Source organism: Phyllostomus discolor, chromosome 3 (assembly GCF_004126475.2).
Source record: "Phyllostomus discolor isolate MPI-MPIP mPhyDis1 chromosome 3, mPhyDis1.pri.v3, whole genome shotgun sequence".
NCBI classification, from domain to species: Eukaryota; Metazoa; Chordata; class Mammalia; order Chiroptera; family Phyllostomidae; genus Phyllostomus; species Phyllostomus discolor.
In genome coordinates, this window is record NC_040905.2 from 104,283,040 (window position 1) to 104,299,123 (window position 16,084).

At 44.9% G+C, this 16,084-nt stretch overlaps 1 protein-coding gene across 4 annotated transcripts in view; it reads right to left on the bottom strand.

Annotated features, from left to right (window-relative positions):
• The window catches only part of SNX29 (sorting nexin 29), a 574,556-nt gene that overhangs the window by 168,194 nt on the left and 390,278 nt on the right, over nucleotides 1-16,084 (bottom strand). For all 4 annotated transcript variants that reach the window (XR_004902062.1, XM_028512599.2, XM_036020920.1 and 1 more), the window contains 2 exons: nucleotides 10,555-10,610; nucleotides 6,423-6,504 (listed from right to left, as the gene is read on the bottom strand). Coding sequence is in view for 3 of the 4 variants with exons in the window: in XM_028512599.2 (XP_028368400.1) it covers nucleotides 6,423-6,504; nucleotides 10,555-10,610 (138 nt within the window). In the remaining variant the exon portion in view is untranslated. The remainder of the gene's footprint in view (nucleotides 1-6,422; nucleotides 6,505-10,554; nucleotides 10,611-16,084) is intronic.

The following is a 16,084-nucleotide window of genomic DNA, read 5'->3' on the forward strand; positions in this document are numbered from 1 at the left end:
GACACATATATCCAGGGGGAGGAAAACAGACTTTTTTGGTGTGGGGGTGGGGAGCTAGTTTTTTACCTATATCAGGCTTTCCCGGAAGCCTTAAGCATCCCCACAACATCTGGAGGTGAACAGGTTGTCACCCTCATAGGTGCTGAGGTGCTTGACTCTGTGGGATGAGAAGTTTTGAAGGAAGGAGCGAGCAAGAACAAAGGCAAAGGCTCCCTGGTTTTGCTTATCATGCAGCACATAAGGTAACACTGGCTGGAATAAAACTCAGAAATCACACAGCCCATAGCTGCCCTTCCAGCCTGCTTTGCACACAACAGGTATGGCAGACAGGCCCAGAGGTGAATAAGAGAATCACTCCAGCTTCTGAAGTGTCCTTGTTTCCCCAAATCTGGCATGGTACCTTCTAGGGCAGAGGCTCTGCAGAGGGCATGTTTATTGCAGCAGTGGCCCCCATTTCTGCACTTGGCACAACCATTTCACCCTTCTCTACTTAATAATTCCTTCCTCTCCACAGAGCTACATACTCAGAAAGCATAAAGGCAGAGCTGTAGGTAGAAGAAAACTTGAGGGCCCAAGGGATAAGCCTTCTTAGAAAAGAAGATGAAAAGGAAGAACTGAGAAACCCAAAACTGCAAAGCGCAAAAACATCACCATCCTCCAAAGTACCTGTAGCTTCATGCAGACTACCTGGACGCTGTAATCTATTATTAACAGGAAAAATAATAGATTTTCCCTGCATGATATATATAAATGTGTTCAGTTAGAATGAACCTTAAAAATAACTGCCTAGGCTACAGGACTTCCTACTGGGGTGCAGGCAACCTACTGGGGACCTCAAACACTCAGTGACCATGTCTGGAGTACCACCTTTCCTCTAGGCCAAGCCTGTGGGTCTCTAGCAAAGGGGACTTACTCTAGAAGGACAAAACTGCTGAAACAAAGCAACCTTTTTACAAAGGAGACCTAATTAGTTGTGCTGTGCAAATGGAATATTGTACAGTAGTAGCCAGTATTTCTGGTGACTAAATTCAAAGGCTGAAATTAATCCCACCCAGAGGTCTGATTCCTGCTGTACTTAGAGTGAATGGCTCTTCTCAAATGGAAAGACTTAAGCATTCAGACCAATTTAGTGGCTGTAACATTTGCAGAAGGAAAAAATATGTGGGTTGTTTTAAGGTCTAGCCTGCCTTTATAACAACCACAGTAGGATACTAAGACAGTGGACCTCAAATTTATTTGGAAACCAGGGCATTTGTGGAATAACATCAAACACTTACAAACATAGAAACTAGGAACTAAATGATTAACAACAGATGTAACTATATCAGATGGAAGTAAGCGAAAATCAAACCTAGAAGCACAATTGTGTTAACACAGGGAGAGGGAGGGAGAGAGGGAGGGAGGGAAGGAGGGAGGGAGGGAGACCAGTGAATAGACTGAGCTTTGTTTCTTACACTTTACTTGTTGATGCTTAATCATTTTATCTCTAGCTAGTGTCTGCCAGTAGCCATGCATTAGTGTGGTCCAGAAGTGTAAGAAATATTCATGGATGAAAACTTAAATGAGGATGTTCTGGACACCAGTTTTACTTGTTCAGAAACCTGATCAAATGCTGCCATGTCTTACTTTCAGAACCAGAACACGCCTCAGCCCCCATCTCAGAACCCAGGAGCAGAGCATGGAAACCATGTCTGCAGAGACACAGCCCTTGGTTAACAATGTACATTCCATCCTGTGCAGCCACAGCACTTCTTGTCAGAATCCTTGTGACAAATATGACTCTGACCTTGTCCCAGTACAAAATCTCAGTTCCTCTGGCACTTAAGAGCACCTTTTCCAAGTGCCCAGATGGATTCGCTGGCAGTCTCCGGACACAGCTCAAACGAGAGGCTCTAAGGGAGCATGCCTGGAGCCCTTCTATGGCTAGAGCAGTCACCACAAGCTAGTAGCTACTTTAACAATTTTCCAGAGCAAAGCCACCTCAGCCTGGCTCTGGAATTGCTGGGGCTTTGATGGCGCTGTGTCTGCAGTGGACCAGAGCAGTACCACCGAAACGCCTGGCTTGGCTCAGGCGTGCCCTTGGCCCACCATGTTAGGGATGTAGAGGACTGCCGTGAAGGCAGGATGGTGGTCAGGCTGCTCCCGTCCCTTAAGCATAAAGCAACCGTCCCATCTCTCTCTTGGATTTTAAAAAAAGATTTCATTTATTTATTTCTAGACAGAAGAGAATGGAGGGAGCAAAACATCAATGTGTGGTTGCCTCTTGTGTTCCCCCAACCAGGGACCTGGCTGGCAACCCAGGCATGTGCCCTGACTGCAAATCAAACCGGCGACTCCTCGGGTCACAGGCCAGCACTCAATCTACTGAGCCACACCAGCCAGGGCTCTTCCTTGGGTTTTTAAAGAGTTCATGGAATCTGCAAACTGGATTACCTTGTCAGGAAATGGTATTTGGACTAAAAAAAAAAAGTAAACATGTTATGGAATGAGATGCTTCTCTGTGCTTGTGTTTTCTCATCCATAAAACGGGAATAATAAGGGCTCTCACCTCACAGGATCGTCATGGGCACTGAATGAGCTATTTTCTGTAACACATACAGACCAGTGAGGCAGCTGGTGCTGCTGCTTAGTAGTATTACTATTGTTAAGATTTTATCCAATCTAACCATTCCTTTAGATTGGTGTTTCCCAGGTATTCATTCACATAGCACTGTCCTAAACTTGCTGTTTTCACTATTGTCATTTATTATTTTTCTTTAAACTAAATCACTTTCTACTTATATTTATTTTGAAAGGGAATTACATACCACCATGGCAAATGTAAAATAGAATTCTCTGCTATATCTGGAAAGCAAATGTAAAAATAAACACAATGAAAACAAGTAGTTGATTAAACTTAAGTCTTTGCCTGCCAAAGGCGCTGGCTGATCCTGAGCTTTCCGCTGTCTTTACTGAAAAGAAAGAACAGAGCGTGCAGAGGCGCAGTGACTGCTCAGAGATGTATTCCTCTGGGTAATCGTAAGCAATGACACCGCTGAAAAGCACGTGGCCTTCTCCCTGCAGAATTTGTACTGAATGTCCAAGCTCCGTCTTCCAGAAACCGCACAAGCACACGTAAGGCCATCTGGTTTCCCACCACTCTGGGAGACTATTCCAGAGCGTGGCCATTCAGTGAACTTTTTGCGAGGACGGAAGTGTTCTAGATCCACGCTGTCGGTGCAGCAGCCGCATGCCGCGCTCGAGCGCTTGAAATGTGGCTAGTGTGCCTGAGGAACTGAATTTGTAATATCATTCAATTTTAATTAGTTGAAATTTAAACTGCCATGTGTGGCTATCGGCTGTCATACTAGGCAGCAAAGATTTACTGAGGAAACCACAAATGCTGACCCTTTCTTTCATCTTGGCTCTTCAAGTGAACTTATGTTCATTTTCAGGTGATGCCCTAGCTTCCGTTGAGGGAGATCTTATAAAACTGGACAGGGACTTGTCGTGGGGATATAACTTCGGACTGCCTACAATATCCTTCACTATTGTTTAACCTAAAGCCAGGCGTGGAGTTTTCTTTTAAACCTCCCTTTGAGGAAATCATTATTTTCTTCTCATTAGCAATGGGATTATCCAAAATAGTCACATGTCCATTTTCACACTAGCTGTCAGAACATTTATAGGAAATTCAAATATCAATGAGAGCAACTGTGTGGAATTTCATGAGAGCTATATATGATTTCCACTGCTTCCTTAATGGAAATTCTCTTAGTTTATATTTTCCCTGACTCTACTATTTCTTACTTCTATTTTGTTGTTCTTTTCTATGAGTTTCTCTAGAAATTATTTTTATAGAATTATACAGAATGCATTTTAATGAGAAAAATAATGTCTAATGCTACCAGTATTTTGAGTAAGTCACCTTTTATCCAATATCATTTATGATTTAAAAAAGAAAAAGAAACAAGAAGAAAACATTGTAACAAAGCTTTTCTAAGATGTTTCAAAACTCATGCTCAGATTTTGCTCTTGAGGCACCAAGCAGAAGCATCATCAGCTAAAAGGAGAAAAACAATTGCATTCAAGAAGCACTGCTTCACACATCTCAACATGAAGAAAGATTTCCGAGAGCCCAGGCCTCAGGCTGAAGATGCGCTGGGAGATGCAGGCACTGCCAGGCCTGTGGCCAGGTGAAATGGGGGCCGTGTCCTCTGAGCACTGGAACGGCCTGAGAACAGTGGACGGGGACAGAGCGGCTGGAATGCCACTGTGACCGTGTGGACACACCATCCCAGGCAGGGGAATATTTTGTCTGCCCGTCTCATTTCATAACAGACTTTCAGAAGCTCCAGCCTGCCAAGTCACGTCCAGGGGTGAAGGCTGGGCAAAAGAGTCCTAATGCAGGTGAAGGAAACCTCTCAAATGATATCACATTTTCACTGCACTGTTAAAAAAAGAAAAAAGAAAAGCCATCTGCTTCACTTTTCTCATCCTCAGCTTTGTGATGACTGCAAAGCAGAACTTGAAGGGCATTCAAATAAGAGAATGTTTGTTGTTTGGAGTGTGGTATAAAAAGAGAAAGAAAGACAAGATATTCAGATATCCGTCATATCTAATTCTCTTTTTTAAGAACCGATAGCAATATAAAGTAAGAAAGATAAAATGACCTTCTAGCGCAAGCTTCGTTGCCAAAATCATCTGCCCATAAGATTTTAGGTAACATATGTGTGTCATACTTATGCTCATTCCTTGATAACACATGTCCACCACCAGACCTGCCACCGGAGTCCAAACACGGCAATCATTTTGGAAGACAAGGAATGAATGCCAAGTGGCTATTTGGCACTATATAATTCTAATGCTGATTTGTTTTCCAGGGTAAGCATTACTATTATTTGCATTTTACATATGAGATAGCTAAGATTTACTTAAGGCCACAAAATTGAAACAAGGGCTTTTATTTTCAAGTCCAAAGTCATTTTTTCACCATCCCAGTCTCTGGGGAAAATATGTTAATAGCTGAGGAGACTTCTTCAATGAGTCAATTCTCCACTAAGAGAAATGGTAACAAAATTCAAGGGTTGTTTTTTTTTTGCCCTGGACAGGTGGCTCAGTTGGCTGGAACATCCTCCTCTGCACCAAAATGTTGCAGGTTTGAGTATCAGTCAGGGCAAATATCTAGGTTGTGGGTTTGATCCCCAGTCAGGGCACATATAGGAGGCAACCAATCAATGTTTGTCTCTCACATTGATGTTTTTCTCTCTGTCTCTCTCTCCATCTCTCTGTCTCTCTCTGTCTGTCTCTGTCTCTCCCTTCCTCTCACTCTCTCTCTCAACAACAAGTATATCCTCAGGTGAGAATTAACAAAACTCATGGCTTTTTGCAGAACTTATGGGAAATAAAAACAAAACTTAATGAAAACTGTTGTGATACAAAAAGACAGTAGAACTGGAAGCAGCTATGAGTCAGAGTTGAAAACAAAACAGTCCCAGGACAAGTGAACACCAACAGCTGGAAATCAGGATCCAAGGCAAAAAAGGAAAAGAGGACAGACAAACTGAAGATCAATAGGCAGGGCTGGAAGAGGCACCACAAAATCAGAGAAAAGATGGAAAACTGGGGTCCCAGTTGTTGAGACAAAAGCACCTCCATACCAGACAAAGGTCCCATACTCCCAGACACTCATTCCACCCAGGGGGTGGCCATCTCTACCCTAAGGAGGTAAAGGAGATGTTTGCAGTTTTCGCTTGTCAGCTACTTGATGCTCCTTCTTTGGGAAGAGTAACCCGGTTTACATTTGGGGAACCACATCTCCCCTCTCTCAGACACAGGGTCAAATAAGGTCTACTCCAACCCAGTGCACATAGTGGTCATATGATTCAAACCTGGCCAATCACAGAAATCTATCACCCAATCCCAAGGTGTAGGGATGGGTTTGAGATATAAGACAGACCCATAAGAAATGCTGGGGACTTGGCTGAAATCACCCTGATGGGCTCAAAGTCTGGCGATGCTGGAAGCTATCTCATCAACCCATGGAAGCCGGCCTGAAAAGGATGCCTCAGCAGAAGAAACAGGAGATGGCAGCAGATCCCTGAACACAGGGCTAGTCATTTTGGAGGCCAGATTTGTGCCTGGACTTTTCCAGCGCAAATGGAAGCCAACAAATCCCACTTCTGCTCAAGCAGTCTGAGCTGAGGGGTCATGGCCTGACTAAGAGGACTAACTGGCGTGAGAAGCTCTGCCCTGCTCCCTGAAGTCCAGTGAAGGACCCTTCCTCAGGGGAGGAATGCAGCTGGAATGCTGCTGTTTGCAGGCTGTGGCTTCTAAGGGCAGCACCGGCATTCCACTACCAGGAAGAAAAAAACCCCACAGCATGGCACACAAGGGTCTGTTCTCCCCTGGCAGGGAGGCCCACTGGAAAACCAGGTGCTTACCTGGTACACATGGAATGCATTCGCTGCTTTGCCCCGGAGAAACACGGATGGGATCCAGACATTGATCAGCGCCCGGTTGGATCTGACCAGAGGGAAAATCAAAATTGGTCATTTCAATATACAAAAAAGGGGAGGCTATCTCTTCCTCTAAGAGGAATTATGGACAAACAATTTATGACATCTCTAACATGTAACAGTGAAGGGCCAGAGTAAGTCTCATTACTTGGTCCCACAAATTACTTTTAAAGGACTTAGATATATGTGTGTGTGTGTGTGTATTTTTAAATTTGTCTACAGAATTTGTATTCTGGAATGAGAAAGAGCGGCTCTCCAGTTCTGAGCAACCATGGCTCACAATTTATATGAACCTCAGTTTGGGCATCTGAAGAAGGGGATAATAACCAGTAGCCCCCGTGAGGCTGGGAGGGTCGCATGTGGGAATGCCCACGGGGTCTCTGGAGCACCCACAGGGGCCTCCTCACTGTGCTCACATTAGACTGGGCCCCCCATTGTCAGGTGAGACTCCATGAAAGACCTCAGGAGACCAACGGCCATGGATATGAGAGCGACAGCTGCTGGGGTGGGGGCACCAAGAGGACGAGGTAGGATGCCGGGAAGCCAGGCACAAGGAGCCCTCTTTCAACTTGTCCACAAACAAAAACTTTGAGTAAGGCTCAAATAAAATAAGATTTAAATTCAAATACAAAATCCTTTACCAAGTACCTAGCAACTTATGGCTCCATGCTTTTGTATATATTATCTCAGTTAACCCTCACAGGCTATTTAAGGAACTTTCAAGGGTTATTTTGGTTCTGTGACAGGTTTGCCTTCTGTGAAGACTTTAAACTGAACTTATGAGTCACTGGGTGTACACACCCACCATCACCGCCACACTTCCACCAGGCTGGATCCGGCTCAGGAGGAGCTGATAGTTTAACTGAAGGAGCTGAAACTTCAAGATCAATCGTAACAGCTATCAAAACAGTACTGTGCAATTCTGGAAGAGCTGGAACCTTCCAGCTCTTGCCTCTGCTTAGAGCTGTTCCAGGGCTTAACACTTAACACTTTTCCCTAAGTTCTCATTCTCTCTAAAGAGCAGCTCATAAAAATTCGCCAGCTTCCTGTGCTTGGAACTTGAGATGTTGATCATGGAAGATTCCATGACTCAATATGTCTCACAATCTTTAGAATAAAAAGCATTTTATTTCCACAAAGAAATAGTGCTCTCCTGAAGCAGCATTTCTCCTGAGCTCTGAGCTGAGGTGCTGACCTCCTTCACTGGGCAAAATAAGCCCTATTGATCACTTCCCTGGGCTGCAAATACAAATTGCAATTCTGAGCCACCAAATTGGTTTATCTAATGACAGTCTTCTGTAAAGGTCCCCGGAATTATACAAGTGCCTAAAGTGCTCCCCTGTCAAGGTATGGGGGGTGGTGCAGAAGTGTAACTCACACTCTGGTTTTCATTAACCTTTCTGGATTGCTAAGGGCTGGACAACCTCCCAGAGCTACTGCAAGGTGACCTCGACTAGGTTAAACATTTCTCCCTTTCAAAGCATTTGCCACACTGTATTAGAACCAATTCTTTTCACTGCCATCTGCCTCCTAGATATTTACTCATTCTTTTGTTTGTTCATTCATGCATTAAACAAGAATTTATTGAGAACCTACCATGTGCCATGTGCCATGTGCCAGGTACTATTTAGGTACTAAAGATAAACCCGTGAAGAAAGCAGATACAGTCCCAGCCCTCATGGAGTGTGCACTATAATGAGGGAGAGACGAATCCCCATTAAAATATTCCACTGTGGTTGTAGAAGACACTTTGTATGACTTCTGCCTTAACGAGATTTGTTTTGTGGCCTAACCTATGATCTATCCTGGAGAATATTCCACATTCACTTAAGAAGGCTGCTGTTTGGTGGGCTGCTCTATGTGGTTGTTAGACCTAACTGCTCCACAGTATTATTCAAGTCTTCTATTTTCTTATTAGTCCCTCTAGTGATTCTTTCCATCATTGAAAATGAGGTGTTGAAGTCTTCAACTATTACCATAAAACTATCTATTTTCCTTTCATTTCTGTCCATTTTTTACATGATATATTTTGAGGCTCTATTGCTAGGTGCATATATGTTTATAGTTGTCACACAGAAGTTATTTAATTTATCATTGTGGTAGGTGCTACCAAGGAACACCAGCTCTGAGAAGAGTGAACACCACGGCGTCCTGCTTCTTTCAGGAAGCAGTGCTTGGGCAGGGCTTCGGGGACGCTGAGAGGGAGCCAAGCTGGGGAGCAGAGGCTGAGTCGGGAAAGGTGCTTCCAGTAAGGGCGTTAGCATTTGTGAAGGGCACAGAGTCTACATCAAGACTGCCTGGGTCTGAATCCTGGCCCAAACCTATCATCTGCAGATAATATTGATGTCACAGGGTTGTTGCAGGGACTGAGTTAGAACCATGCCTAGTGTAGAGAAAATGCTACAGCAGTGTGGGCTACGAAAATAAAATAATGATCCTGAGAGGAAAGACCAAGTGAGTTAGAGATGTTGAGTCAGCCAGGGTGGCTGGTGTGTAGGGAGAGGACAGGAGAGGGTTGGGGAAGAAACCAGACGTCAGCAAGGGCCTTCATGGCAAGCTACAAGGAAGATCTGGGTCTCTGTCCTGAGACAGAGAAATAACACATCCCTCTGGCATTAGTGGAGATAAGCAAACCAGTGGGAGGAGGTTGCAAATCTCTGGGCGAGAGATGATGTGACTGGATGGGCAGAGGCTGCTTGAGGGCAGGGACCGTGGCTTACTCATCCCCTCCATCAAGGACCTGACATGACACGGGCCTGCAGTAGGTGCTTGATAAATTCTTACTTTAATAATGAGCCCCTTCTGGTCACAGCTGACATGTCTCTGGGATTCTCCTGTATAGCTTTCATCTGTCTTCTCAGCTTGTCCCCACCCTGGCCCTCTACCAGGCCACCATTCCATTATCCTCTTCATGTTGAACTCACTTCACTCATGGACCCATGGGAGGCCAACTCACCTTTGATTTTCCTCCTTCACCTTTACCCACATTGACCTCCTCATCCTACCAACCTAACTGCCGCCTCTACCTCCACTGCAGCTACCCCAGCACTGAGAGGCCTCCTGATGTCCTCCGTGGTTACTCTAAGCTCACTCTAGTCATCCCCATGACCCTACAAGGCTGGCATTATGACCTTCATCTTATGAGTGTGGAAACTCAAGCCCAGCGAGATTAACTGGCTTGCCCAAGGTCACAGTAATGTGAGGCCTATAGCTAAGATTTCAACACAGGCCAGCCTAACTCTGACACAAGGCTCTGTCCCATGCCCTGTCCTCTATCTCCAGAAGTGGGCTTTTCCCAGATGACACCTTTTTTCAGGAGGCTGAACCTTCTTCCACTCCATGTAAGTGAATGAGAGAGGCAGGGATACTGCCTGGTCTTAATCCAGGACCCCCTCCACTTTTTTTTTTTTACCAGCCCAATGGAATTACCTGTATGAAAACCAAGACAACCTGATCAGAAATGGTCAGTCTGAAGACCAACTAAATCCCTTAGGGGTCATCAGCAGAGGCAGAAGGAAGAATTAAATCCAATAAAAAATTAGACCAATGTGCTAAACTACCATTGTTTCCAATAACCAACTGGGGTTGTAAACTCAGATCATTACAGGAGACATACAGACAATGAAATGAGTGGTGGGCTAAAGTCAGGCAATAGGGAGAGGTGGGGACTGTGGTTAGGTGAGGAGCACCTGCACTGTGAGAAGGAGGCAGCTGCTGCTCAGCTCTGACTGTGGCTTTGTAGGGATCTGAGTCTTCTTTTAAAGAAAATAGAGAAATTTAAATTTCTTGTGATATCTTCCAACTCTTAAATGTCAGCCAAAAAACAAAACAAAACAAAAAAAAACGTGTTTTTCAATACTGAAGGGGAAACATAAAACACCTCTGAAGACCAGACTTGCCCAGCAGGAGAACAGCTTCCCTCCTTTACAATAACCAAACCAGCCTGTGCAGACTTAAACAGTGATTTCTGTTCCCTGGGTGGGCCTTCTGGGACTCAAGCCAAACTGCAGAGTCCTATTTCTAAAGGGCCCCTCATAAGAAGACTCTGTGGACTTACATTTCAAAATCTGACAAACTCTGGTCTTCGGATGTTTGACTCAAATCTCCAGGCACCTACCATCAGGAGAGGGAAGAGAGAGAGAGAGAAAACAATCATGGTTACCACGGTTTGCATAATCATAAAAGAATCCTGCCTCTCAGTGAACCCTGAACACTTCCTGTTCAGATAGATGTGAAAAAGCAGTTGTTAGAAAACAGTGAGAGATTCTGTAGAAGGAAGGTTAGAGACGGTGTTGCAGGAATAAAACTATGCCATCATGAGAGATCTCAATTATCTTTATAGAAAAAGATGCTGTTAATCCTATTGAGATAATCACAGGTATGTAAAAGCATGTAATTTTGGAGCTGTAAAGGCCTAGTTAGAATCTGAGATGCAAGACATCAAACGTACAGCAGAAAAAATATCCATTGTCACCAAGATGAACATCACACACACAGGCACACACCCAAGGTATAAATATAAACAGCCCATGCCTTCCCCCCAATGGCTCCATTCTACCCCCTCCTAACATGTAAGTACTTCAAGGCACGAGGACATGGTTCCTCTTCTGGCTCAGAAGGGCTGCACGAGAACATGACTGAGTGAAAGAAACCAAACTGCTTGAAGCGGTGGCACCTATTACATAAAGCAGACAGCAAAATGGCCAGCACACGTTGATGCTCAATAAATGGTGATGACATGATCACACCCAGAGAATACATTTCCTTTTGTGAGCTGATCAAATCTGAAATGCCTGGAGCTTAAGAATGTGGATCAAACCTAAGAAGAACCAAGTGGGACAGAGAAGGGTGCAGGGTAGTGAGGGGAAGGGAACTGTTGCTTCACACTTTGTACCTGTCAGCGATTTCAGATTATCACAATCTTCATTGGTCCGGATGACAACACCAGGGGTGGGTATCACCCCCATCGCCCTTACAGATGAGAGTGAGGCTCAGGGAGGCTGTAAAAGCTGCCCACAGACACACATGTAGGAAGTGGATGTGAGTCCAGGTCTGTCTAATTTCAAAGGTTTTTCTGCTACAAACCCTCCCAGACAGAGGAAAAGCCAGCTGAAATGTGAAAGGAGAAAGTGAGACTTTTAGCCAAAAGTTCTGCCCTTACAGTAGTTCAGAAGACACAAGAAGGTACCCCTTAAAGAAACAGTGGGTTTCCTTTAGAGGCAAGAGAGTCCAGTGACCATGGAGCCTACACCGTGGGGGCACATGGCTCAGGATCAAATCCCAGCTCCACTTCTTCCTGACTGTACGGTCATGGGCAAACCACTGACCTCGTCTATAAAATGGGTGTGACAGCAGTAATAGTCACAGGTTATTCTGAGGGCAAAGTGAGTCAATACCTGTAGAGCATGCAAGACAGTGCCTGGCAGTTAGAAAGGATTCAATAACTAACCTGTGAACCATAATAATGAGATAATAGTTATTGAGAAGTAAGAGCAGTATGTCATGTCATCCTTGGCACTAGACACGAATCTGTCCTGCCAGCCCAAGGGGTCTCTCTCACCTCATCTGGGGCAGCCCAGAGGCAGAATGACCCAACCTACACCCCCTACAGATGCATGGAGCTAAGTGATTAAACTGGGCTCCAGGCAGCAGATTTTGCTAAGAATCTGCTTTTGAGAGATTCCTTCAAACCCACAAGGAGGAAACCTGCCCAGCCACTTTAAAAAAAAACTTTATTTTCAAATGATTAGGAACTTCTGGGTTGGGGCAGGGGTCCATGTGGCCTTGCTGTTAAGGTGACTGTCATTTTGTGTGGGTGGCTGGGAAGAGAGATGGTGTAATCCACTAGAAAAGCTGTGAGGCTGTGTGTACCAAGATCCTTCAACCCAGAATCTCACTCTCAAGAATTTATCTAGAAGAAACAACCAAAGGGACCAGCATTTACACCAATGATCATTCTCTTTCCACTGCTCAGGCAAGTAAAAAAAAAAAAAAAAAAGCAAACAGCCCAGAGGTCCAACTACAGAGGGATGATTTAAGAAAATGGCATGTCTAAATAAGATGGCCAAGTTAAAACTGGGGTGCACACACTCTCATGAGGGTGCAAGCATAGAAATCATTCTGCAAAGGCATACAAGGAAATAGTAACAGTGGCTATCATCGATAACAGATTAAAGGTGGGATTGGGAGAAAAAAGACTTATTTTTAATTTGCTATCTTTCTATAAGATAAAAAAAGAATAACTTTTGAAATGCTTTTTTAAAAATGAAACATGCTTTTGAAGAATAAGATAGCATTCCATGTGCTGTTTTGAAAAGAGCTCCAAGGCAGATCACTAAGTGAAAGCAAAAGCCTGTGTAGTGGGTGGCTCTAATACGCTATCCTGGCTGCAAACATGAAGAAATAAGAACATCGAAGTTGTGTTTGTTTGTCCTGCATTAAGAAGCTATAGCAGTTAAATTGAAGACGCCAATGAAAGGGGCAGCCTGTGGGCCCTGGGGGCGAGGGCCCAGGCAGCTGGTGCATGGTGTTGGGAGTGAGGCTATATATTGAACATCCTTTTATATTATTTGAATTTTTAAATAATGCACTACCACCCCAAAATTTAAATAAAAGTATATATTCCCACCAAAAGAGTGCTTTTGATTAATTTTTAATGTCATAGAAAAAAGCTCCTGGTCTCTGTTTAATAAAAAGCTGCTACAGACTGCAACCACTCTGTGTGATTCCAAACATAACACACAATGTATGTGAATCAACAAAGAATGAAACAGATCCAAAAGGTGACAGGGGGAGCTCTCTGAGAGAGCGGTCAGATGAATCTGGATTATGCATTTGAACAATGAGAATGCATTAACTGTGTAACCACGACAGATGCACACTATGTATTAAGTATGCATCATATCGCTGCATAAAGTAAATAATACATTTTTCCAACTCCTTCCCCTACCAATGCATTTGGTTAAAATGCAGAAAGCCAGATGGGAGAGACTTTGTCTTCAAAAGCTCTTATGCATCAGGGAAGGAAAAGGGCAAAGGAAGGCCCTGAAGGCACACCACCTTCTAGACACTAGCTCCTTGATGGAGTGGGAACCTGGTGGAAAAGGCCAGGACTCTAGAGTCTTCTCTGGCAGGCCACAGGGTGGCTTTCAGCCTCTTGTTTCCTCTGAGCTTCCCCTTCCGCACCTGCAACCATCCTGGCAGGATAAGAAGATCAGATGCAGTAAACAGATCAGAGGAGGGACCATAAAGACACCAGCTGCACCATATGCCCATAATCACCTGGAAATGCGGCCTCATTTCAGACTGGAAGTGAACCGAGCTCATATCCAGGAAATCCCCATCACGAGAAGGAAGCTTCTGACTGTGTCTACCCCATGACGCAGAAGGGGAAGGTGACCAGAAGGACAAAAGCAGAAGACAAAGTGTTTCTTAAGGACAGACATCACCTTACAATGATGAGAACAAAGAGCCTCTTCAAAAATGATTATTTCTAAGAAGAAGGCATTTTCCTGACAGTTCAGCCTTTCCTCAAGATGCTGATTCTTAGGGAACCTTTAGACGGTGGATATAAGTATCTGGGAGTTGTTAAACCCTTCCAACTTTGAGGCTTTTCTTCTCGCTGTGTGGTATTAATGGGATTGGCAAGCCAGGAGACATTTGTGTGTCTACAAGAGTTCTGGAGATGCTGGCTGGAAAAAGAACCTGTGAACTTTCTGACCTTGTGGAATGTATATGGAAAATCAGGTCAGGCTCAACTGTATGATGATAACTGATGGCCAAATTCACTAAACATCTGACAATTTTGTCTTTTCTTGCTATCTGCACAGACTGGTGCTAGATATCACCTGGGGTTCACAGTAATCATCCAGGAAACTGGTCTTACTTCACACCTGGCAGTAAAAGAAGTGTGGGGCAGAGAGCATTTTATCAGAAAATCAACGTTCTGTTGATATTGGCCACAAACATCCCTCGTGAGCTCCTGAAGCCCCAGGAAATCTGGAGGACACAGCTCTGGGATGTAGTCCTCTCTTTGATTCGCCTTCCACATGGGGCATCAGTAAGTGATTGACAGCATGGTTGTCTTCATTCACTTCTACTTGACCCACAGAGCTGCCGGAAAAGGCAGAGCCCCTTACTGGAGAAATAGGGCCGCCAGGAAGCCTGGATCCTCCTGAAGCAAACAGCCCAGGTGCTGCACACATAAGGACTGGAGGGACAGACAAGACCCACAAAGAATCAGCGTCTGGGCTGCATCACAAAGAAGCTCCCACAAACTGTCCTCACAAGAGCAGCCACCTCACAATGCCAGCGCGGAGCTCGGACACTGGGCCGTCCTGACGCTCCAATCTGGAATTCCTCAAACCTGGGAAGAGGGTTCAAATACTTGAGGTCCTGCCACAAAGAATGACCAATGTTCTAAATAAATGTTTATTTAAAGAGGAAGAGTTGGGGGAAAGAATGAAAGGAAGAAGAAAAGAAGAAAAGGTAGGGAGGCATGGGAAGGAAGGAGGGAAAGACAGAAAGAATCAGCTACTTGCTGATTCTGCCAATTGGAGCAGGTCTGGGGGAAAACTAATCCCCCTCCCATTGGCAGATCAGGGCCCAGGCAGGTGTGGCAAAGGAGGACAGGGCACCCTTCCCTTCCTTGGAGATGCTTGCACTTCCAGTCCTGAGAAGTGTACAGACACATCAAAACCACCATCACCAAAGGCCTCCTGCTTTACACAGTGCTTTCATAGGACAACCTTCTCACATCCTCCTCCACACGGCCCTGGGGAAGTGGCATCACCCCTGTTTCACAGGTGAGGACAAGAGTGATGAGTATGAATAAACAGGAAGCAAAGATGTTATGAGCCCCATCCAGATCTCCCAGCACATGGTCCCTTACAGCCTCAGCCTCAGTGACTCCAGGCAGAGAAGCACACAATCCCATCTGATACCCCAGAGGACAGCCAGGACTGCCTGCTCATGAATGAGCGCCACCTTGGGTACCCAGCTCAGGTAGGCCCCAGGTGACTGTAGCCCCAGCTGACACGTTCTGATGTGGCATAACCACCCATCGGAGCCCAGTCAGCCCACAGAATCATGAGAGATGAGAAAATGGACATGTTTTTTTTTAAGTCATTAAGGTTTGGGGTGGTTTGACATATAGCAATAGTGAGCCCCAAAAGTAACTTGTTCAAGGTCATTCACCTAGTAAATGACAGAGGTGGGATCTAAATGCAAGTGGCCTGGCTCCAGAGTCTGCACTTTTCACACTGAGGTATACCGCCTCCCACTACAAAGTCCCCCTTCTTTGCAGTTTGCATCTGTACACTAAGAAACCCAGAAGATGATCCGGAGGACTCTGATGGGCTGAAGGAAGTCTGGAAGGACTCAACCACTCAGGAGTACATGCACACAGGTGCACAACTGGGTCTAAAACCCTAAGCCTGTTTTCTGTCACCACAGGATGATTTTGGTAGGAACCAGGCCTGGAGGCTAAGGCATGGACCTGGCCCAGTCCAAGGTGGAGGGTTTTCCCCCATGGAAGCCCCAGCTTCTTTTCCATATCAAACCTTGGTGTCCTCCTTGCCTATGCCATG